The sequence below is a fragment of the Ictidomys tridecemlineatus genome, chromosome 1 (assembly GCF_052094955.1).
Source record: "Ictidomys tridecemlineatus isolate mIctTri1 chromosome 1, mIctTri1.hap1, whole genome shotgun sequence".
Classification (NCBI taxonomy): Eukaryota; Metazoa; Chordata; class Mammalia; order Rodentia; family Sciuridae; genus Ictidomys; species Ictidomys tridecemlineatus.
Window position 1 is genome coordinate 155663070 of NC_135477.1, and position 24383 is coordinate 155687452.

General features: G+C 36.8%; 1 protein-coding gene across 1 annotated transcript; it reads right to left on the minus strand.

The window, feature by feature from the left end:
* Positions 1–11761: 11761 nt before the first annotated feature.
* Positions 11762–12744, minus strand: Or2v1 (olfactory receptor family 2 subfamily V member 1). Its single transcript, XM_005340879.2, has one exon. It carries the CDS (start codon positions 12707–12709, stop codon positions 11762–11764), a length of 948 nt encoding a protein of 315 aa, XP_005340936.2. The 5' UTR covers positions 12710–12744.
* Between the last annotated feature and the right edge of the window lie 11639 nt (positions 12745–24383).

The following is a 24383-nucleotide window of genomic DNA, read 5'->3' on the forward strand; positions in this document are numbered from 1 at the left end:
TTCCAATTCATTCTACTGTCTTTCCTGTTACCCTCCCTTCCCCTTATTACCCTTTGTCTAGTCCAATGAACTTCTAATCTTCCCCTCCCTTTTTGTGGGTTAGCATCCAAGTAAGAAAATTTGACATATGAAAAAGTATATTACAGGAATAGATTATGAACAATTGTATGTAGTCTGTAAGATCTGGAGAATTTTCACAGTCATTAGCAATACTTTAAAACCTTGTATCACTTTGACTAGCTGTTTTTTTTCTCAGGACATGGCTTTCATGTCTAATATGTTAACATAAATTTTCTACATTGTGTATCTACTTTTTAAATTCTTCTGTGATATTTGATCTACAGTGACATGAGCATTACCTATTAAATTTTCCCTGTGCCAGTTGTTTTGGGTACATGGTGATCTGCTTTTCATTAACTCATGTATACAATACAAATGGGGCCAAAGCAATACTGGTAATCAAACAGCAAATTGCTGAATAAATGTCTTTTTTTCCTACCATGTGCATAATCATTTTTATACTAATCAGTAACATCACTTGCTTCTTCAAGAAACTGCTGCTTCAATTCTTTAAAAATTCCTGAAAATTTTGTGACTTCAGAGGCTGAAGCAGGAAGATCACAAGTTCAAAGACAGCCTTAGCAACTTAGCGAGGCCCCAAGCAACTTAGTGATATCCTGTCATAAAATAAAAAAGGAAAAAGGCTGGGGATGCGGCTCAGTAGTTAAGCAACCTTGAGTTCAATCCCTCACCCCATCCCCCCCCAAAAAAAAAAAAAAACGGTAAACACACACACACATACAAAAAAAAAAAAACCCTCCTAGAATTTCTCCAGCTGGGAAGAATACCAATGAAGACAAATGATACATTTTTAAACTGAAGTTTTCATCATTGTCCTTCCCCAAGATTCAACTTTCCACTCCTGTTATGTAGGGTTTTTTTCACGCCAATTATGGTTTGGGGGATTTGGGCTTTCAGAGTTTTAACATTACACTGCTAGAAGAAAATATATTAAGTTGGGTATTTTATACAAATCAAAAATTTACTTTCCTGGGTTCTAGAGGCTGGGAAGTCCAAGTCCAAGGCTCTAGCACTTGATGAGGGTTGCTCCTTGCTTCCTACCAGGAACTTCAAATGCTTTATCCGTCAAAGGGAAACAAAGTTGTATCCTCATATTACAGAAACCCAAACAGCAAAAAAAAAAAATAAATTCCCTCTTTCAGGTCCTCTTAATTTTTTTTAATTAATCAATACTTATGTTAATTTATTTTGCCCACATTTGTATTGGTACATTATAGTGGTTTACAACGGTGAGATGTGTTGTTGCATATTCATACATACATACAACAAAACAATGTAATTTGGCCACTAACACCTCCTAGCACTCCCCCCACCCCGTCCCATGGTTCTTTTCCTTTATTCTATTGTTTTCCTTTTGATTTTCATGATATCCCCCACCCTTCTTTTCCTTTTTCTCTATAGCTACCATAAATGAGAGAAAAACATATGACCTTTGACTTTCTGAGTTTGTTGTGAAGCCCTCTTATGAGGACACCTAATCCCATTCAGAAAAGAGTAACTATTATGGCCTAATCACTTCTTAAAGGCCCTATCTTTTTAAACTGTCACACTGGCAAAACCTGAATTTTGGAGAGGACACCATCAAACCATAGCAAGAATTAATAGAAAAATTCTGCAATGTTATAATTATAGGACCAACACACAAAAATTATTTGTTTCAATAAACCAGCAATAAACAATCTAAACAGTGAAATTAAGAAAAAAATTCTATTTGCAGAAGCATCCAAAAGAATAAAATACCGACAAGTAAGTTTAACCAAAGAACTAAAAGACTTAGACCTTGAAAACTATAAAATATTGCTTAAAGAAATTAAAGAATACCCAAATAAAAGAACATCTTATGGTCACATATTGGGATATTTAATATTGTTAAGATGGCAAAGCCACCTACACTGATTCACAGATTCAATGCAACTGCTATCAAATTTCCAATGGCTTTTTTTTTCCTTTTGACAAAAATGTAGAAGCCAATTCTTAAATTTATGTAAAATTGCAAAGAAACCCAAATAGCCAAAGCAATATTGAAAAGAAGAACAAAGTTGGAAGATTCAAAAAATTAAATTAAAAATCTTCTACAAAACAGTATTGGTATAAAGAGAGACATATAGAAAAATTGTAAGAGAATTTTTGAGTCTAGAAATAAACCCACATGTCTATGGCCAACTGATTTCTGACAAAGATGCTAAAACTATGCAATGGGGAAATGATAGTATTTTTAACAAATGCTGGTACAATTGGATATCCATGTGTAAAAAGAATGAAGTTGAATGCCTACACCACAGCATATACAATAATGAATTGAAGAAAAATCATTGGACTAAACATAAAAGCTGAAAACTATAAAAAAAAATATTTGTGTGTATGTGGTACTGGGGATCAAACATAACACTTTGTGTTTGCTAGGCAAAGACTCTACCAATGAGCTACACCCCCACCTGAAACCATAAAACTCTTAAAAGAAAACAGAAGTTAGGCTGGGATTGTGGCTCAGTGGTAGAGCACTTGCCTAGCACATGTGTAGCACTGGGCTTGATCCTCAGCACCACACAAAAATAAATAAATAAAATAAAGGTATTGTGTTCCTCTCAAACAAAAAAATATTTTGTAAAAAAAAATAAGAAAGAGAAAGAAAGAAAGAAAGAAAGAAAGAAAGAAAGAAAGAAAGAAAGAAAGAAAGAAAGAAAGAAAGAAAGAAATGTTATGCCAGATTCGTGGGACCCCAGTATACTTCCAGGAGCCAAATCCGATGCAAGCACACAAGAGTCTTTATTGCAAGCTTGAACCTGTACTCACAACCATTCCAACGCAGCTGTTCCAGGGAATGAGTCCCCGTCCTTTGTTCAGAGAGATTTTATAGGTTGGAGGGGATATTCTATGTGTCACAACATCACACAGAAAATCATTCCATACCGAGGGAAAATCAAACAACAACTCTTAACATTGATTAACATATTCAATGGCCAGAACAAGTTGGGTAGGGGTGATTGGTTAATACAATAGGGGGATTCGTTTGAACTGATTGGTTTAGGCCACCAGGGGTGTATGTGCTAAACTACATGGTTTTCCAACATGTTATCAACCACCATAAACTATTTGGGGGTCATCTGGCATTCCAGGTATTTTCCCTGTCTCATACTGATTGGAGGTTGCTAGGGGAGTTGCTAGGGGTCCTCACCTAGCCTAACTGAGTCAGGGACACCTGGCGCCACAGACCTCTCCTGTTATTTACAGACAAACAACTCAGCAGGGTGGGTAGGTGCTTAGGAGTGCTCTGTGGTTTTTTCCAAGGACAAGGGTCATGCCCCTTCCTTAGGACAGGCTTTGAGGTAGAAGCTGCTGTTATTTATTTATTTTTAAAAATTGAGTCACATTAGTTGAAAGAAAGAAAGAAAGAAAGAAAGAAAGAAAGAAAGAAAGAAAGAAAGAAAGAAAGAAAGAAAGAAAGAAAGAAAGAAAGAAAACAGAAGTCAATATTCATGATCTTACTGGGTGTGATGGCACAGGCCAATTACTTGGGAGGCTGAGGCAGTAGGATCACAGGTTTGAGGTCAGCCCTAGCAACTTAAGAAGCACTAAGCAACTTAGACCCTACTTAAAATTTTAAAAATCAAAAGGGTTGATGATGTATCTCAGTGGTAAAAGCACCCCTGGTTTAAATCCCCACTACCAAAAAAAATTATATTTATATCTATCTCTATATGTATATCTATAATCTTAGATTTGGCAATGGATTCTTAGTTATGATACCAAAACCAAGAGAAAAAAATAAACTAGACTTCACAAAAACTTGAAAACTTTTGGGCAAAAGTAAAAGGACAGCCCACAGAATAGAAGAAAATATTTCCACCTTACATATTTGAAAAGGACATAGTATCCACAGTATATAATTAACTCCCACAACTCATGAAAAGTATAAAAATCCAATATAAAAATGGGCAAAAAGCACATGAAGCGATGCTCAATATCATTAGTTATCAAGGAAGTGCAAATCAAAATCACAATGAACCAGGCTTAGTTGTGCATGCCTGTAATCCCAGCAGCTTGGGAGGCTGAGACAGGAGGATTTGAAGTTCAAAGCCAGCCTCAGCAATTTAGTGAGGTTCTAAGTAACTTAGTGAAATCCTGACTCAAAATAAAATATAAAAAGAGCTGGGGATGTGGCTCAGTGGTGAAATGCCCCTGGATTCAATTCCTGGTACAAAAAAAGAAATCCACAAAAATATAACATTTCATATCTGCTGAAGGACAGCTAGAAACAAAAAGGAAAAAAAAATTTGGCAACATGTGGAGAAATTGAAACCCTCACATGGTTGCTGGTGATACTGTAAAATATTGTACCCACTATGAAAAAAAATTAGATGGTTCCTCAAAAAGTTAAACAGAATGACCATAGGGCCTAGCAATTTCACTCTCAATAGAACTGAAAACAGCTATTCAAATACTTGTACTCATAGCAGCATTATTCACAATAGACAACAGGTGGAAACAACCCAATGCCTAACAAGAGATGAATGGGTAAACAAGTTGTAGTAATTATATACAATGGAATAACCTTGAAGGGAATGAAATACTGACAAATGCTACAGTGCAGGTGAATCTTGAAAACATGCTAAAAGAAAGAAGCCAGATACAAAATGTCACATATCATATGACTACATTTCCAAAAAATATCCAGAGTAGGTAAACCCATAGAGACAGAAAGTAGGGTGCTGTTGCTAAAGACTGGGCAGATTAAGGAACAGGGAGTCATTGCTAATAATTGTAGCCCATAAATTTGTACAATTAAAATTACAGTTGCAGGGTTTCCTTTTGGAGTGATAGATATATTTTGGAAGTAGAGGTGGTGGTTGCGATTTACTGTAAATTATTTATTTTAAATTAGTTTTATTATTACTTTGTGTTTTAAATCTTTGAGCTCCTCTCTTTTAATTATTCATATAACAGATTGTTGTGAACTGTAGTCTCCCTGCTGTTTGTAGAACACTAGAATTTACGGAAACATTATCCTGATTTGAACAGTGCATATTTTGTACATGCATTGAAAAATCCCACTGCACACCATGCACATGTACAATTATTATAGTAAATAATAAAAATTTAAATCAAGCAAATTTTTAAATTTTTGATGTTGAAGGAGACAGAGATATTGACTATTCTAAAGTGATTATTACACACTTACTATACACATGTATCAGATTATTACATTGGGGTTAAAGCGTAGCTCAGTGGAAAAATGCTTAGTATTCACGAGGCCCTGTGATCAATTCCCAGCACAAATCAGAAAGAAAGAGAGGGAGAAAATGGAAAGAGAGTGGAAAAAAAAGGGAGAGAGAAAGAAAGAAAGAAAAGATTGTAGCCCATAAATTTGTAAATTAAAATTACAATTAATTTTCTGCTATATAAATTTCACTGAAATTAAAATAAGAGACAAGATACCAAGGCAGAACTTTAGTGAATGGATATAGGAAAGAATTGAAACCTTTGAGGAAAGCCCTACAATGAAGTCCCCTAGATTATTTGCCTATTCTCTTTTAGATCTACCCAAAATATTCTTATGTTGCTTTTAGACTCTTAACTACTATTGGTTCTCAGTATACTTCAAGGGGACAAATACAAAGTCCTAACCAGGAGAAAACAGCTTATACATCAAAAGAATCACATGATTTTACTAATTTATGCTTGCAAAAAAATGATAAATATTGTGGAAATGAATTCTTTGAGCGCTATACCAGAGATGACAGAATGTAGCTATGAATTTACTGACAAAAAATGAAATTAATATGTAAACACCAGTTTTTATAACCCACCACAGTTTGCTTGGTCAGTCGGCTCGGCTAAAATTTAGACTCAGTTGTAGGCTAAATTCAATGAAGTTTTGAAACTAAAACTTCCCTATGACTTTGAAAGAAAAAACTTCAAAAGTTTGGGAAGGAAAGAATTTTGGTAGTGCTGATTATGATTCCAAAAGACACAATCCTGAATGCCATAATTCCAATAATTGAAATCCCAAAAATCAAAATCCTCAAAGTCTAATATCTTGAAAATCATAATCCTGAAAGATTAAAATCTCTAATGTTAAAACCATGAAAGTCCAAATCCCAAAAGTACAACTGGCATTAAAAAAAAAAAACAGGAGTGGAAAATTGAATTCTGAGGAAGGACAATGATGAAAATTTCAATTCTAAAATGCATCATTTGTCTTCATTGTTATTCTTTCTAGTAGGTGAAATTCCTTGAATTCTTTAGAAAGATTTTAACCTGTAGCTAATGATCATGAAAATCCTCTAGATCTTAGAGACTACTTTTATGCAATTGTTCAGAATCTATCCCTGTGATACACTTTTTCATATATCAAATTTTCTTTTTCGTCTTTTGGGTTTTGCTTGCTTTACTTTCTTTCTTTCTCTCTCTCATTTTTTTTAACTTTTTAGTTTTTTTTTTCTACTATTTTGAATTGCCAGCCTTCTTATTAACGGTTTGCTATGCTATGTGTATTTCATCTTTACATCATTTGCAATACTGGAAGAATAGATTATAGAAAGACATTCAGAGCATTCTAATTGATTTATACACTTTTACAAGTTTGACTCCATAAGGGTATATTAGCACAGTGTTCATTTTGTGTGTAGTGTTGTGCATATATGTACAGTTATTGAAACTTCCTCAATAAGAGGGGTGTGTATATATACCACATTTTGTTCATCTGTTCATCTGCTGAAGGACATCTAGATTGGCTCCGTAGGTTAACTATTGTGAGTTGAGCTGCTATAAACATTGATGTGGCTGCATCACTGCAGTATGCTAATTTTAAGTCCTTTGGGTATAGACCATGGAGCAGGATAGCCAGGTCAAATGGTGGTTCCATTCCAAGTTTTCTAAAGAATCTCCATACAACTTTCCATAATGTTTGTACCAATTTGCTGTCCCACCAGCAATGTATGAGTGTACCTTTCTCTCCATATCCTCGCCAAAATTTATTGTTATTTATATTCTTGATAATTGCCCTTCTGGCTGGAGTGAGTTGGAATCTCAGTGTAGTTTTAATTTGTGCATTTCTCTAATTGCTAGAAATGTTGAACATTTGCTCATATATTTGTTGATCACTGGTATTTCTTCTTCTGTAAAGTGTTTATTCGGTTTCTTAGCCCATTTATTGATTGGGTTATTTGGTTTTTGATGTTAAGTTTTTTTAAGTTCTTTATATATCCTGGAGATTAGTGCTCTATCTGAGGTGCATATGATAATGATTTTCTCCCATTCTGCAGGCTATCTCTTCATGTTATTGTTTCCTTTCCCGAGAAGAAACTTTTTAGGTTGAATCCATCATATTTATCGATTCTTGATTTACTTCTTGTGCTTTAGGAATTTTGTTAAGGAAGTCAGATCCTAGGCAGACATGGGGAAGATTTGGGCCTACTTTTTCTTCTACTGGGTGCAAGGTCTCTGTTCTAGTGCCAAAGTCTTTGATCCACTTTGAGTTGAGTTTTGTGTAGGATGATAGATAGGAGTTTGATTTCATTTTGTTACATGTAGCTGTCCAATTTTCCCAGCACCATTTGAAGAGGCTATCTTTTCTTCAATGAATGTTTTTGGTACCTTTGTCTAGGATGAAATAACTTTATGTATATGGATTTGTCCCTGCTGCTTCTACCATTGGTCTACATGTCTGTTTTGGTGCCAATCCCATGCTGGCTGTTTTATACACACACATACACACACACACACACACACACACACACACACACACCACTCCTTTATTTATTTATTTATTCATTTGTTTATTTATTTATTTTTATGTGGTGCTGAGGATTAAACCCAGGGCCTTGCATGTGCTAGGTGAGCACTCTAACAATGAGCCACAAATCCAGCCCCTACCATGCTGTTTTTGTTACTATGGTTCTGTATTATAGTTTAAGGTCTGGTATTGTGATGCCTCCTACTTCATTCTTCTTGCTAAGGATTGCTTTAGCTATTCTGGGTCTCTTATGTTTCTAAATGAATTTCATGATTGCTTTTTCTAGTTCTACAAGGAGCATCATTGGGATTTTAATAGAAATTGCATTAAATCTGAATATCACTTTGGGTAGTATGGTCATTTTAACAATATTAATTCTGCCTATACAGGAGCATGGAAAGTCTTTCTATCTTCTAAGATCTTCTTTAGTTTCTTTTCTTAGTGTTCTGTAGTTTACATTGTAGAATCTTTTGCCTCTTTTGTTAGATTAATTCCCAAGTATTTTTTGAGACTCTTTTGAATGAGTTGTTTTCCTAATTTCTCTTCAGTAGATCCTAAAATGTGCTCGCATTTTTTTAACCTGTGCAGAAAGTAAATGTAACTTTGAAAATTACTGTGGATTATGTGAAGTTAATCAAATGATAACTCTAATCACAGTATATGTTACTGATGTTGTCATCCTTACTGGAAGAATGCAATTTAGTCCTTCATACCTGGTATGCACCTTATTCACCTGGAAATATTTTTCTCTATAACAGCTTACAAAGGCCATTAAAAGCAGATTTTAGTACCAACAGTATGACTCTATGATCTTGTCTCAGGACTGCATTAATTTGTCTATTCCCTAAAATAATCTACAATGATCATAATTTCTCTAACATTTCATAAAACATCATGTTCTGAAGACAACAACTCATCTTATTTAATAGGATATATATGCAATGTGGCTACTGTAGTACAGACAAGAGTTTATGTGATAGGCATACCAATGTGGAGATATCCTCAGCAAGCTGACCTGCTTATTACTACCTCTGAGTACCTCATCTTCCACCAGTAGAACCTAATTCTGAGTTCCAACATGGCACCTCTCCTTTGGGGAGTCAGCTAGCCTCCTAGTGGCAGGTTGATTTTATTGGATCCCTTTCATTATGAATAGAGTAGCAATTTAATCTCACTGGAACAGATATCTATTCTAGATATGGATTTGATTTCCTTGCCTGTAATGCTTCTGATAAGCATCACCATCTATGTACCTACATAATTCCTCAGATACATTAAGATAGTTTGCCAAACATTGCTTCTGATCAAGGAATCTGTTGAGTGGCGAAAGAAAACAAAAGGCGACAATAAACTTGTCCATGTAACTGACTGGTCTCAGGTACATTCCATCACCCACAAGCAGTTGACCAACTCATTTTCAAAGCCAGTTCATAAACTACTCTAAAAAGATGGGGAGCTATTTCACAGAATTCACTGTGTGCTTTGATTTAGTGGCATTTCTCTCATATCCATTCACCAATGACCTCATGAGTGAAATTTGAAAGTTTACCTAATAATTTTGGATTTCTCATGCTAGAAAACCAAGAGGCAAAGGAGTCAGCAGCTCTATTAGAGTGGGGGTGATTAACACTGACTACCAGGGAGAAAGGATTTCTGCTAAACACAGGTATAACAAGGGCTATCTCCTGACGTGAGAGTTTCTAGGGTATCTGCTAGTATTTCTATGTCCAATAGTAAAAGATAACAAAAAAATACAACCATCAACCAGGGGCAGAACAATTGAGTATTCAGACCTCTTCAGATTAAGGTCTATATTACACCACTAGATAAAGTCATAACTAAGGATAGATTAGGTTGTAGTTAAAGAAAACAAGAAATGGAAAGTAGAAGAAGAAAGTTTAAATATCAATTGGCAGGTTCATATGTAAGGGAGCGTGTACGTATGTAGGCTGATTTGTTTTCTCTCTTCATACGTATGTATATTAAATCTGAATATCACTTTGGTTAGCATGGTCATTTTAGCAATATTAATATATCAATGGTTGTTGGTGACTAACATTCAAATGAGATTGTGACAGAATATGAGGTAAAACTAACAGTGTCCACAGATGGATGCCTGAGTGTTGAAAGACAACATATATGAGTAGCTATACATTCTTAGGCAAAAACAAATGTTGATATTTGACAGAAGTTCAAATATTATAAAATGGTATGTATGGATGCTGAGTAGCCATGCAGGGGACTATGCCAGTTATAAAGCCACTGCCAAAGCTTCACTCTTTGATGTGCCGTTTATGCTGCAGGAACGACTTTATCACCCAGACTCACATTAGGATCTGCCAATAGGAGCACTAGAAGGAGATCATAAGCCAGGAAGAAAGGAAAAATATATCTACTTCTTCATGATTTCTTATTTTTCCTGTCAAAATAATTCCCACACTGTTTCTTTATCCTAACGCTGGGTTTTGCTTTATAGGTTTTATTTTAACACTCTCAGAACCATTACAATTTTGACCTTCGGAGGAAAAAAACACTAATTAACCAACATCTGGTTCTCATTAGTCTAGCACCAGAGACTCTTCTCCAAACTCTTAGGGTACCAGAACCAACCACATAGCACCCAGCCCACATTCCAGCTTTTCAAATCTCTCTGCTTCCTCTGAGCTCTGGAGGTACCATAAGAAGGTAGGCCAGCCTTCACAGATGTTCAGGTGAACCCTTCAGGTTTCCTTGTGAAATTTGAATGCTAGATGATCAGTGTCAACTCCTCACATGTTTAAGCTACAAGAATCCATGTTTCAATAACCCTAATATATGGCGGGCACAGTGGCACACACTTGTAATCCAAGTAACTCAGGAAGCTAAAACAGGAGGATTGCAAATTAAAAGGCCAATCTCAGCAATTTAATAAAGTTCTAAGCAATTTAGAGAGACCCTGCTTCCAAATAAAAATAAAAAGAGGGGAGAATATAGTTCAGTGATAAACTGTCCCTGAGTTCAATACCCAGTATAAAAAAAACCCTGAAATATATCACAGTAACCACAGCAAATTTTATATATGTATGGGATTTTTAAAATGTTTCATAGAACTGGGCACAGTGGCAAACACATATAATTCCAGCAACTTGGAGAGGCCAAGAATAAGGGGTTTGATATGTTCCTTAGTACTGATTTTGTTCCAGATGAGGAGGATCCCAGGTTTGGGGCCATTCTGAGGAACTTAAGAAATATCCTGTCTCAAAATAAAATAAAACAGATGAGGAGTAGTAGAGAACTCCTAGATTCAATCCCCAACACCAACACCACCAACAACAAAGCTTTATAGATATTGATTCATTTGATGTTTTCTTCTTAAATTAATTCAATAAGGTTCTATTGAGCAACTGCTATTTATAAAATCAAAGGTATACATACTGGTAATACATATATGAACAAGACATGAGCCTTATGGAGATGACTTTTAAACAGTAGGAGTGTATTTTCATTTCTTAAAGGAAGATTCATAATGTCTAAAATAAAATATGGCAAAATGTTAAGTTTTATTCAAGAAGAATTATGGAGATTCAATTTCTACCATCTGGAAACTTTCCATTAAAGATATCCATATTTATTAACTTGAATCATTTAACATCGCTTTAAAATAGAGGGTATATAATGGGAATAGGACAATGCCCAACACTTAGTACTTAACAAGAGAGAGGCATTCCTGAAAGGATTTTGAAAGTAGAGTGAATTTAGTTCAAGGATGCTATAAACAATCAATAATTATAATAAAAGCAATGCATTGCTCAATCATGAGGTTTTAGATTGCATGTTCAAAGTCCCTGTGGGGTAGGGCAGATGTTATGATTCTTGTTTAATGAAGAGGACACAGACATTCACAAAGGATAAGTGAACTACTGATGCTACCCAGTCAGGAGATAGCACACTGAGGACCCTGGCTCATCAGTGCTGGCTGTCAATCCTGCAATGGCCCAGCCCTTTCCTTAGTGCCCCCATTACCTCCCGGTTCCTCAGGCTGTAAATGAGGGGATTGAGCATAGGAGTAAGAACTGTGTAGAATATAGAGACCACTTTGTCATGGCTAGGGACCCTGTGTCGTCTTGGCCTCAGATAGATGAACATGGCTGCCCCATAGAAAAGAGAGACTGCTGTCAGATGGGAAGAACAGGTGGCCAGGGCCTTTTTACGGGCCTGAGCAGAGCGCATATGGAGCACAGTCCCCAGGATGCGAGCATAGGAGGCCACAATGATGGAGAAGGGAAGCAATAGCATGAAGACACAGCAAGCAAAGAGCAGGGTGTCAAAAAGGGAAGTGTCTGCACAGGCTAGTTTCAGTAAAGTTGGCACCTCACAGAAGAAATGATCCAAAGTCCTTGAGCCACAGTAAGGTAAGCTCATGGCTGCCACCATCTGAATCATCCCATCCAGTATTCCAAAAGCCCAGGAACTCCCAGCAATCTGGAGACAGACCCTCTGACTCATGAGGACAGGATAATGAAGTGGGTGGCTAATGGCCACATAGCGGTCATAAGCCATGAGTCCAAGCAAGAGCCCCTCTGACCCCACAAGAGACACAAAAAATCCAATTTGTATACCACATCCCACAAAAGAGATGGACTTCCTCCCAGACAGGAAGTTGACTGCCATCTTTGGTACAATGTTACAGACCAACATGAGGTCCATGAGGGAGAGCTGACTGAGGAAGAAGTACATGGGTGTATGAAGTCGAGGTTCTATGTAGATGAGGGAGATGAGGAGAACATTCCCACAGAGGGCCACCATGAAGACCATCATGACTGCAGAGAAGAGGACAAGGTCAGTCTGGCTGTGGGAGAAGATGCCCAAGAGGATGAATCCATCTATGGATGATTGGTTCAACCATATTCCCATGGTTAAGTTACTCACAGTCACCTACAAATGTGGACAGAGAAATTCTGAGCTTGAGTTACACATCTTCATCTCTGAATTCTTCCTCATTCAGATAAGTCTTCTGTAATTCATCAGACTTCAACAACACTGCTTAGGGACATGCAAGAGAATGTTCTTTGATACTTCCTTGACACAGATGAAAATATCTTGCCAGTACATAGGATTGGATATTGTGTTCATATTTGTATGTTCTTATACCCAAAAGACTAGAAACTGAAGTTTTTGGGTCACAAAACTATTAGTCAATCCTCTTTCAGCAGATAATATCTTGGCTTTGCCATAAGATACTGACTTTTTAATTGGCATCACATGGACTTGGTAAATTATATATGGACTATGAGAAAGATAACTTAGATATGCTATTAAAGGAAGAATAAGGTTTTGAGATGTTCCTTAGTACTGTTTTTGTTCCAGATCAAAATGTCAGAACCATTTTTTTTCATTAGCAGGTTTTATTGGTTTGTAATGATTATGTTTCCACTTGATCTTATTCAAAAGGCTAAGAGGCAATGAATTTTTATGTCTGAAAGGACCATGTGTTCAAATCTCTGACAACTTGTGTGGGGCATTTGGAGGGGGAAATGATTTGGAGACAAGTTCTACAGGATGTTATCTACTCTAAAGAATATGCAACATTGTTTGCAAATCAGGCATATACAGGAGGAGAAGAAAACATACATAATCAACACAATTCCTATTGTAATTTGTGTTCAATAAGAAAGCTCATAAAATATAACTCAAATATCTATCCCTATTTACCACATCTTAGTTTTAGCACTTTCATATCTAAAATTGTCTCTTTCAGTCTGGAAAGCTTCCTTCAATCCTTTTGTTGTTTTTTTATTTTTATTTATTTTTTTTAGTCATACATGATGGTAGAATGTATTTTGACATATAATACATACATGGAATGTACATACATCAATCATATTGTCTATTCAATTCTGCTGCCCTTCCTATCCTCCCTACTCCTTCCCTCCTCTCCCATCCTTTCTCTCTATCCAATCTAATGTGACACACTTTTTTTTCTTTTTCTCATTATAACATCATATATGTATTTGGTATAACAATGAGGTGGAACCATTTTTTATTCCAATATTTCTTTTATTCATAGATCCAAACTATATTTAAAAAAAAAACTCTAGGTTGAGATTCATCATTTCTTTGAATTTAATTAGCTCTATCCTCACTGCAACTATCTAATCTAAGACACCATTCTCCCACAACTGGCTTATTTTATCTTCCTCACTGATCTCCCAACCTCTCTCTTTGAATATGATTTTGCTAACATAAATTATATGATATAAATTTTCTTGGGAAAGTATGTCAATGACTTCCCAAATTACTTCAAATAAAATTCAAATCCTTTTAGTGCCAAGCAAGGTATTCGATTGCATGTGCACATGTACATATGCATACACACACACACACACACACACACACACACACACACACTCGTACCCCATTACCTCTTAGTTTATTGCAAGATATCCTGTTCTTCTTTGGAGGTTACCGGAGATTGAACTCAGGAGCACTCAACCACTGAGCCACATCCTCAGCCCTATTTTGTACTTTATTTAGAAACAGGGTATCACTAAGTTGCTTGGTGCCTCACTTTCCTGAGGCTGGCTTTGAACTGTTAATCCTCCTGCCTTATCCTCCTGAGCAGGTGGGAGACACTGCATCTGGCAAGACATCCTTTCTTTTTTTTATTGATTTTATTTTTTTAAATACGTAACAGCAGAATGCATTACAATTCTTATTATACATTTAGAGCAAAATTTTTCTTATCTTTGTATATAAAGCAAAGACATCCTTTCTTGACCTGAATGTAGTAGGAGTTCATTATTAGATTCCTTTTGATGAAGAATAATTAGTGATAATACAGGAAATACCCTCAGGTTATAAGAAGGTTCTCCACAAAGAATGAAATTACACCTCTGACATATTTGTAAGCTGGTTTATTCATGTCTACCTTACCTCACTGCAAAGATGAAGTGATGCAATTACACAGGACACAAAGCTGTCTGTGCAAAGATCCAGAGTAATTTCCTAAATGAGGATGGAACCAGCTAGATCAATGACCAGGGAATTAGCCATAGGGCCTGTTTCCCTATAGAACAGAGCATGTACTTGACTTATGCTCAAAAGGATGTGCCCAAGTGTCCTTCCAAACAATAACACCCAGATAGGCTATTGGTAGGAGCAAATCATGGTTTCCACAGCCTTAAAGCACCATCTTAGCCATACTGACCTCAGTCTCAATCAACCAACACAACAACCCAGGTTTTCCCTATCCCTCACAGCAGAAGTTACTCTTCTGTGCTGAAGATGTGTCCAACAGGACACAGAGGCACTCGGCTGTGTACACCTTCAAGGACATGCTCTCCCACTGCTTTTTCCCACCCACTGTCTTATATGAAAATACCATGTAGTTGATGAAGGACATTTCTTGCTCCATCCTAGGTGGCTCTCTTGAGCTCCTATGGTCATATTCACTGTGTGTTCAACACTTCTCTTTATGTGTCCAATGTGGTTGCCCTCCCTAAAGTGGATAAGTGGAGCTCTTTTTCTACCCTGAAGAAATACCTATCCTCACCTCCTTCTCAGCTCAGTTAATAGTGTATCTGTCCAGGTGCCCCAATCATATCACGTAGGTTATCCTTGACTCCTCTGTTTCTCAAGCACACATCCCAACTATCAAAAACCACTTCTGGGGTTGGGGTTGTGGCTCCGTGGTAGAGCACTTGCCTAGCTTGTACTAGGCACTGAGTTTGATCTTCAGCACCACATAAAAAATAAACAAAAAGAAAAACAAACACTGCTGGCTCTTCTTCCAACATATACCCACCCCAGAACACTTCTCTCTCCTGCCTACTCCTACCTAGCTGTGTCATCATCTTTGCTCCCTGGATAATGGAAATGTCCCATGACTGGACTTGCCTCCCAATTCCTCACCCCCACCCCAGTCTGCTGACTCACAACACTAGAGTGAACTATCTCTATTAGAATAAAAGCCAAAATGATGCCTGAATAAATGTAAGATTTTCATCAGTGGGCCCTTTCACATCATCCAGACCTCTTTTCCTTCTGCTTTCCCCGGAATTCCCTGGCTCCAATCTCACCAGCTTCCCTGAATTTGCTCCACACTATAGGGAGACACCAGCCTTGGGCACCTTGGCACTTGCTCTTGGCTCCTCACAGAAGGCTCTTTCTAGATATGCTCTACCTTGTTCACTTATCTCCTCTTTACATTCTCAGCAAAGCCATCCCTCAATGCCCTATTTAGAATTGAAAACCTTCTTCCATCCCTGATCACTTTCCAGCCTTCATTCTCCCAAAGAATGCAAGACCAATAAGGCACACTGCTTTTTATTTGTATGGATTTGTTTGTTTTCTGCATTCCCGACTAGAACCTATACCTCCTGGTAACACTTTTGCTCAGTGTGATCTTGGTTCCTAAAATAGTGCCTTGTATATACTATATTATCAGTAAATAATTGTTGAATAAATAATAATAAGATTGTGGAAACAAATCAAATTTCCTCCAGCATCTCACATGCTATTTTTTTTTCTATCTAGCCTTTCTGGTAGGTGCTCAGTTGCATTTTTCTTTCTAGAAGTAACAACATAAAATAAGCCACCTATAGTATTCTTCTGGGGATGGGAAGACTTTATGCCCCATATCATCCCTCTCTTTCCTGCCCCTCACCTTACCTCTTCTCACTTATCCTTTGCCCTTTTACAGTAAGCCCATCTTCAACCCAGGAACATATAGCTAAACCCCAATCCAGACAAAGGGAAAAAGAAGAGGTAAAAATTAATAAAACATTAGGGAAAGAAAAAGAGAGAGTTAACAGGGCATGGTGAAACACACCTATAAACTCAGCAACTCAGGAGGCTGAGGAAGGAGAATTGAAGATTGGAGGCCAGCCTGGACAATTTAGCAAGGCCCTAAGCAACTTAGTGAGACACCCATCTCAAAAATATGTTGAGGGCTGGGGATATAGCTCATTGGCAAAACATCCTGGGTTCAACCCCCAGTTCCAAAGGGGAAAAAAAGAGTGAAGAAAGAGAAATAGATCAAAGTAAGAGGTAAATGACTAACTAAAAGAAAAATAAAAAAAACATTCTGATAGAGGCAGACAAAAGAAGGAAAGGATAATGCTGATAAACATATAGAAATGAAAACATGAATGGATAACCAGCATACAAATTTTAAGGAGAAAGAAAGGAATTGACAAGAAAAATACCCTCTCTCATCTTTGGGCAGAGCTCCTACAGAAAAATAAATCTGGCAGTGTGGAGAAGTTTCCAGCATCAGAATAACTTCATTTTCTTTCCCCAGTATTTGCACTTACTGGTTGAGAGGAGACACAGAATAAGTGCTCCCTAGTTTTGATCTCCTTCCTCATTACCTCCAAACCTTCAGCCAGGCTGTGGATGCCCACATCGTCTGTGGACTCTGTAGTTCATATATTGGGGCTCAGATAGACAAGAGCCTCCTTTCAGCCAAAGGGAAAAATGAGATAGGAAATGGGAAGATGGGTCAGAAGAAGCATCTGTGCATCTGAGACCACTCACTGATGCCTGGCCACTTTTCACAATGCACTCACCTTTTACCTGAGTCACAGAACTATCTCCTACCTCCACACAGGTTCTTAATGCAGAGACGGATTGAGGAGGTAAAGCCAAATGACTCCTAGGGGAGCCCATAAACTCTAGCCCTGGAACAGGAACTCCCAAGCTTACAATTAAAAAGACCCAAGAAAGGGAGCATGGGGAAAAGACGAGGAGCTGGGCCAGTGGGGCAGAGTGAGGAAACCCATTGGGAAGGGCCACAGGGCCAGTCAGGGAAAAGGAATGTGGGGAAAGTTTCTAAGTGCCCTATGTCTTGCGTTTTTCAGCACTTTCCTTGTAACCCTCAGGATTTTCATGAGGATTCTGCCTATGGCTACCCCTTGGACCCTGCCTGCAGCCAAAATCCATACCTTTGCTTGCCCTCTTGAACTCAGTCTATAGGAATAAGCTGTGAATACCTGTGAAATGCAGAAAACAGGGTGAGATTCTTTGTTTGAGTCAAAGGTAAGCACTAAACACAATCCTGGCTCTGAGGCATTACAACCTAGTGGGAGGGAAAGAACAGCAGCTAGGTTCACAAGATGGTGACATGGGGGTTACCCATCATCCCAAGCTGTTTCAGACATTTCTGTAAGGTCAGTCAGTGCCTTTCATGACTTGCTCTAAACAGTCCCATGGTCTACACTTAAGTTTGTCAACCTGGTATAATCATGGAGAGCACTCCCTTTTCACTCAGTGTTCCAGGTTGGACAATAAATTTTATGGTCACTCTGGTGTTAGCTTTATGTTCCATGGAAGCAAATCTCTTTTCAGAATGGTAAATTCATTAGAAACAAATGTTACCAATTTATCTTTTCCTCTTAACTCCAGTTTTAGTTTTATTTGACCGATTTTTACTTTATGACATGAATAAAATATCTCAACTCATACTCAAACTCTGGTGTCTCTACTTCTAAAGGACATAAATCCTATCATATCAGAGCCCCATGCTTAGGAACTCATTTAACCTTATTTACTTTATTCTCCTAAATATAGCCTTATTGGGTGTTAGAGCTTCAACATATGAATTTTGGGAGACATAAACATTTAACCCATAATACAGATCAATGATACTTTTTAAAAAATATTTATTTCTAAGTTTTAGGTGGACATAATATCTTTATTTTACATTTATGTGGTGCTGAGGATGGAACCCAGTGCCTTGTGCATGCTAGGCGAGCACTCTATCACTGAGCCACAACCCCAGCCCTCAATGATACTTTTGACTTTAATATCAAATAAATGTTTTGCATAATTAGAGAAATTGAATCAAAAATAAAAATTTTTCCATTCATGAAGCTTTCTAGTTTAGAAACAAACAATAAGAAAAGCTGATTTGAAAGCATCAGAAAGATATTAAGATAGGCCAGTCAGAACCATTTAAATAAAAAATAAAAAAGGGAAGTGTGCTGTGGTGATTTCCCCTTGAGGTATCTATTGTATTGACTATCATAAACCTGGAAGCTCAGTGGTAGATCACTTTTCTAGTATGTATGAATTCCTGGGTCTGAAGACCAGCACTGAAAAAAAAATTAAAAATACTAGCATGGGACCATGAGACAATAAACTAAGTATAAAACAGAGACTAAAGACTTGGGAGTTTAACTGACTTTTTTACTGAAAACTTAGAACCTATTTTTAAAAACTTAAAAGGACATTTTAGAACTGAAAACTAATAAACTAAAATTATAAATCAAATATGTATATGAATTTATCTACATATCAGACACAGTTGAAAACAGGATAGTTACCGTCAATACTTATACTGAAGAATGATGGCTGACTTTGTCAGATATGCTGGAAACCAGCATATTTGAAAAAACATTTAAATAACTGAAAGAGAACAATTCCAATTTAAAATTGTATATACCAAAATACCATGTAAACATTAACTAATCATGTGTCATTTTACTAACAACAGGCAAAAGAGATTTTAAGCTAAGAAACATTACTACAGAGAAGTAGGAATATTTTGAAATAATTAGAGTCAATTAATCTGAAATTTGTATTAATTTAATAAACTGAAAATATGAAATTAAATAACTGACAAAAATGAAAAATTAGAAAAATCTCTAGTATAATAGAATATTTTAACTTATCTCTCTCAGCAATTGATAGAATAAGAAGACCAAAGGAAGTAAGTTTACAGAATACTGGAATAAATTACTGGTATACTTGAATTAATTAATATACACTTACCACACCACCCTTAACAATCAGAATCCACATTATCTTCTGTATTTATAAATCTTAGGTGTGTACTTGGTAATAAAACTGTGTCAAGAATTATCAAGGATATTCCATGCTTGCATATTATCAAAATGGATTCTACTGTTATGTATAAAAAAGAACCTATTTTAAAACACTCTGCCTTAGGGCTGTGGTTGTGGCTCAGGGGTAAAGCACTTAGTACCAGTGAGGCACTGAGTTCAATCCTCAGCACTACATAAAAATAAATAAAATAAAGATATTGTGTCCAACTACAACTAAAAAAAAATTAAAATAAATAAATAAAAATACCCTGCCTTAATTTACTAACTATCACAATAATTCAATGTAAAGTTTGCTCAGGTATAGTTATAACAATGTTCCTTTAAAAAGTTTGGGAGTGAGAACTATAGTCTTCAAGCACTTTGAAATCATTCTGATGAATTGTTCTTACATGTGGAAAGAAACATAAAATATTCTGTTTTGTCAGGGCAAAAGTATGTGTTAAGGATAAACTGAACATCATGTGTGAAATTCTTAAGTGACTGTACTTACCTTTAAGTAAACCGCTTTCAAGGAAAAAAAAAAGAATTATCAAGGAATGATATCAGCAATACAACAGAGTGGGAAGCCCTCACTCTCATTTCTTCACAGAAAATACCTTGAAGAGAAATTCAGATTCTAACTAAGAAGCAGAGTAATTTCCAGAGGAGAACAATATAAGAGCAGTCACATTTATATGAACAAGACCAATTTGACTTTACCACTGTGGATCTCTTCCCCAAATCAGATTAGCCTAGCACAAAAAACTGTTGGGCCCATGATTTCTCTCATGGGATGGGAATAATGTGTGCTTGGCTGCCTGGCTTCCTGGGCAGGTAGAAAACCCTCCAGTGGGACCAGTTTCTATGTCACATTTTACCAAGTGTTGAGCAAACTGTCAGAGCCCAGTCATGGAACATCATGGAACAAAGTAAAGATTGTCCTCTTAAAGTTATCACAGCTCTGTAAGATGGCAAGAAGTGTGGAAATGATGTGTTCCTCCATGATGGAGGGAAGGTGTGAAATGGATCCTATCCATAAAATTTCAAAACATCCTATATGGAAATGGTGTTTATCTCACCTGAAATCAAGTACTAACCACCCTACTGAGCCTAGTCCCCTAAGTCATTTAGAAACAAATGAAAGGAGAGTGTGTTGCCTTTCAGTCAGCATTGCTCTGTGAGATTTGGAAAAATCTCAGAACTAAGTCACTTTTCCTCCAGGAGGAAGAAAAGGAAGCAAAGGGGACTTTGTCCCTTGTACTGTATGCTCCCTGAGAGGTTATTGTCTATCTTGCCTCCTATCAAGCAATCCTGACAAGTGAAGGTCTCTCCCTCTCAAGACCAGTCCATAAACACTGAGAGAGACAGCTCCTTCTTTAAATGCACAGACATCAAAGCAAACCTACAAGGAACATAAAGACTCAAGAAAACATGGCATAAGGATAGGTTTTAGCTCAGTGGTAGTGCTTGCCTGGCACATACAAAGCTTTGGGTTCAATCCACATCATGACAAACAAAAAATGAAAATGACATAGCCTAAAAAAGAAAACAAATCTTCAGTAACTAATCTGAAATATAATCTTTTTAATTTCTTGACAAAAATTGAAAATGATTGTCATAAAGAAGTCCAGTGAACCAGGACTGATCGTGCATGCCTGCAATCCCAGTTACTCAAAAGACAGAGGCAGGAGGATCACAAGTGTGAGGCTAATCTGGGCAACTTAGTGAGAACTTGTTTGCAAATAAAGTATTTTTTAAAGGGGTTTGGCACATCTATCTTTCCAGGAGTTGGTTATGACAAGCCATCCTATTGACAGGGTGTGGAATAATTGTGACAAATATAATTCTTAATTAAAATTCTATTTCATTAAACCTGGTTATCCTACATACTAGTTTTCAGAACTTCGGAATGCTCAAGTGATTAGTAGTCACCAAAAAAATACCAGATAAGTAAGTTTTTTTTCCACTTTTTTTTTATTCGTTCTTTTAAGATATATATGATAGAAGGGTATACTTTGACATGTTATACTTATGTAGAGTATAACTTATTCTAATTAGGATCCCATTCTTACAGTTGTTCCCGGGTAAGTTTTCACTTGCAAAACTTGTACTGGACTAAAACTTGTGTAGTTCATGCAAGCCTTTGTAGTGGATGACTGTATTTCTGAAATACCTATAAAATGTTTTATCTCAAAAAATGGCAAATACTTTGACCCTTGTTAATCTTCTGATCCACTTAGTGGAATTTAAGGTTTTGTATTCCAGCGGCAGAAATAGATATTTGAAAGATTCTGACATAGGACAAGAACATTGATCACAGTTCCTAATTTTCAAGTAATACTAAGCAAATTAATTTAGAAAGAAAAAATGAGCCATAGATATAACTCAGTGTTGTGCAGCATGTATGATGCTTTGCATTTAATCCTCTCAAAAAGAAGAAAAAAAGAAACACAGTGAACAAGGAGAGGCAACCAAACAAAACCAGGAAAACAATACATTAATAAAATGAGATACTTGACAAAGAGAAATTTTTTCAAAAATCTAGATACTGTGATAATAAATTAATAATAAATTTAAAATTCACTGGAGAAGTTAAAAAGCAGAATTGATTAAGCAGATTAAATAATTAGCAACTATTTTCCTGAAGTTCTGGGAATTGAACCGAGGTTGCTCTATATCCCCAGCCTTGTTCCCCCTCCCCATTTTTTTTCACTTTGAGATAGACTCTTTCTAAGGTTGCCCAGGCCAATCTTAAACTTGTGATCCTCCTGAATAACTGGTAAGTACTACCACAGCTGGCTAAGAATCAGCAACTTGAAAATAGGTCAAACAAAAAGAGAAGATAAAAAAGTGAAGAAAGCTTTAGGGACAAACAAGACAACATCAAGAATATCGATATATGCATTATGAGTGTTTCAGAAGAAAAAAAAAGATTAAAAGAAAGAGGAAGAATATTTAAAGAAATAATGGCTAAAATTTTGCCCAAATCTGAAGAAAGACATTACATCTAGATTGGTAAAGCCCAAAGGGTCACAAATAAGTTGGGAAAAAAATGTCAATTTTTTGAAATTTGAAAACAATAAGAAAAAGTGACTCATCACTAAAAGGAAGCTCCTGTTAGACTCTCAGCAGATTTCTAAGCAGAAACCTTACAGGCCAGGAAAGAACGGGATAGCATATTTCAAGTGCTGCAAAAGAAATCTTCCAGCCAAAAATACTATATTAGGCAAATCTTTCCTTCAGAAATGAGAGAGAAATAAATTCACCCACAGCCATTTGGATTGAGGTAGTTTGGATTCATCAAGAAGGTGTATTAGAAGCAGGCAGCACTTTACAGCTCCTCCACAGTTTGTAACTGAAACAACTGAAGGACAGCTACTCAGCAAGTTGGTAACAAAAGAAATGCACTGGAGTTCAATATTGGACAGTCAGAGACTTGGAGAAACCCAGAAGAGATTCTTGTTATTGAAACAGAGGGTGTGAACAAGTATATCAATGCTGAGACTGTGGCAGCAATTCCAGAACACAGCAGAGGGAAAGGAGTGACACAAGGGAAAAGAGAGACATAGTGGACAATTTTAACCTGGAAAATAGTGGAAGAACAAAAATACACTCTGAATTTAATTGATGTAGGAGATAAATAGCTGCCTGGCACTTGAGATGTGCTCTATGTTTCTCAATTTTTAAGCATGGTATTGGATACAGGAGATGTCTTGTGAAGAGCACGCCTGAGCTTGCTGTTTTGAGAAACATAAGCCCCTACCTTTGCTTTTTCCCTGAAAATCAGAACAAATGTTGACCTGATTTTTCTGGCCAGAATCTACATTGTGGCCCAATAAAGCCCCAGCAGAGTGCCACTGAAACAGGCCCACTAAAGACTACATACAGTAAGGACACAGCAAGCCAAAGCCTGCTGAGACCTGCCCACTGGCTGGCAGTAGAAACAGTCAGAGATACCCTCAGAGCCTGGCAGGTGCATGGCTGTCATCCAGGTGCATAGCTGTCATCTCCCCATGCACCAAGACTCTTAGTACACATGCAGAGTCCCCACTGGCACCAGAGAAGGATCCAACTGCCAAGCCAGGGACACACTGGTACTACTTGCCTTGGCACTCTCAGAGGACCCAGTGGTTCCCAGGTCTAACAGAACCTACAGGAACAGTCTAGTCCATGCCAGAGGAGGAAAAGAAGAGGACAATGTGAATGAGCACTGGAACCTGAGCACCAGGCAATTTTTTAAAAAAGGATGATTATGATGGTGGAATGAGATGGACATCATTATCCAAAGCACTTGTTTAAAGACATGAATGGTGTGAATATACTTTATATACAACCAGAGATATGAAAACTTTTTATCTATATGTGTATATGAATTGTAATGCATTCCACTGTCATATATAACTAATCAGAATTAAAAAAATTTTTAAAAGAAGGGGGATCATGACCTATATGTAGAAAACATAAATACACAGTTTCCCACCTGTAGATCCAGTTGGCTTGGTTGCCTCCTCCATGTTCACAGGCATTCAGAGGACATACTGCCTTGGCTTGGACATTTGAAATCTGGCAGATTCCAAAATTAGTAGTCCTGAAAAGAAGTGTCTCCATTTTAAATACATTGCCAAGGTAGAATCAGTCTTTTGCTGTTGTTGTCATGGTTGTTTATTTGTTATTTTGTTTTCTTTGCTTATACTTGTATTGTGTTCAATGTGGTTTTGGTTTGTTTTCTGTTATTAATTGCTTTATAATACTAACATATAATT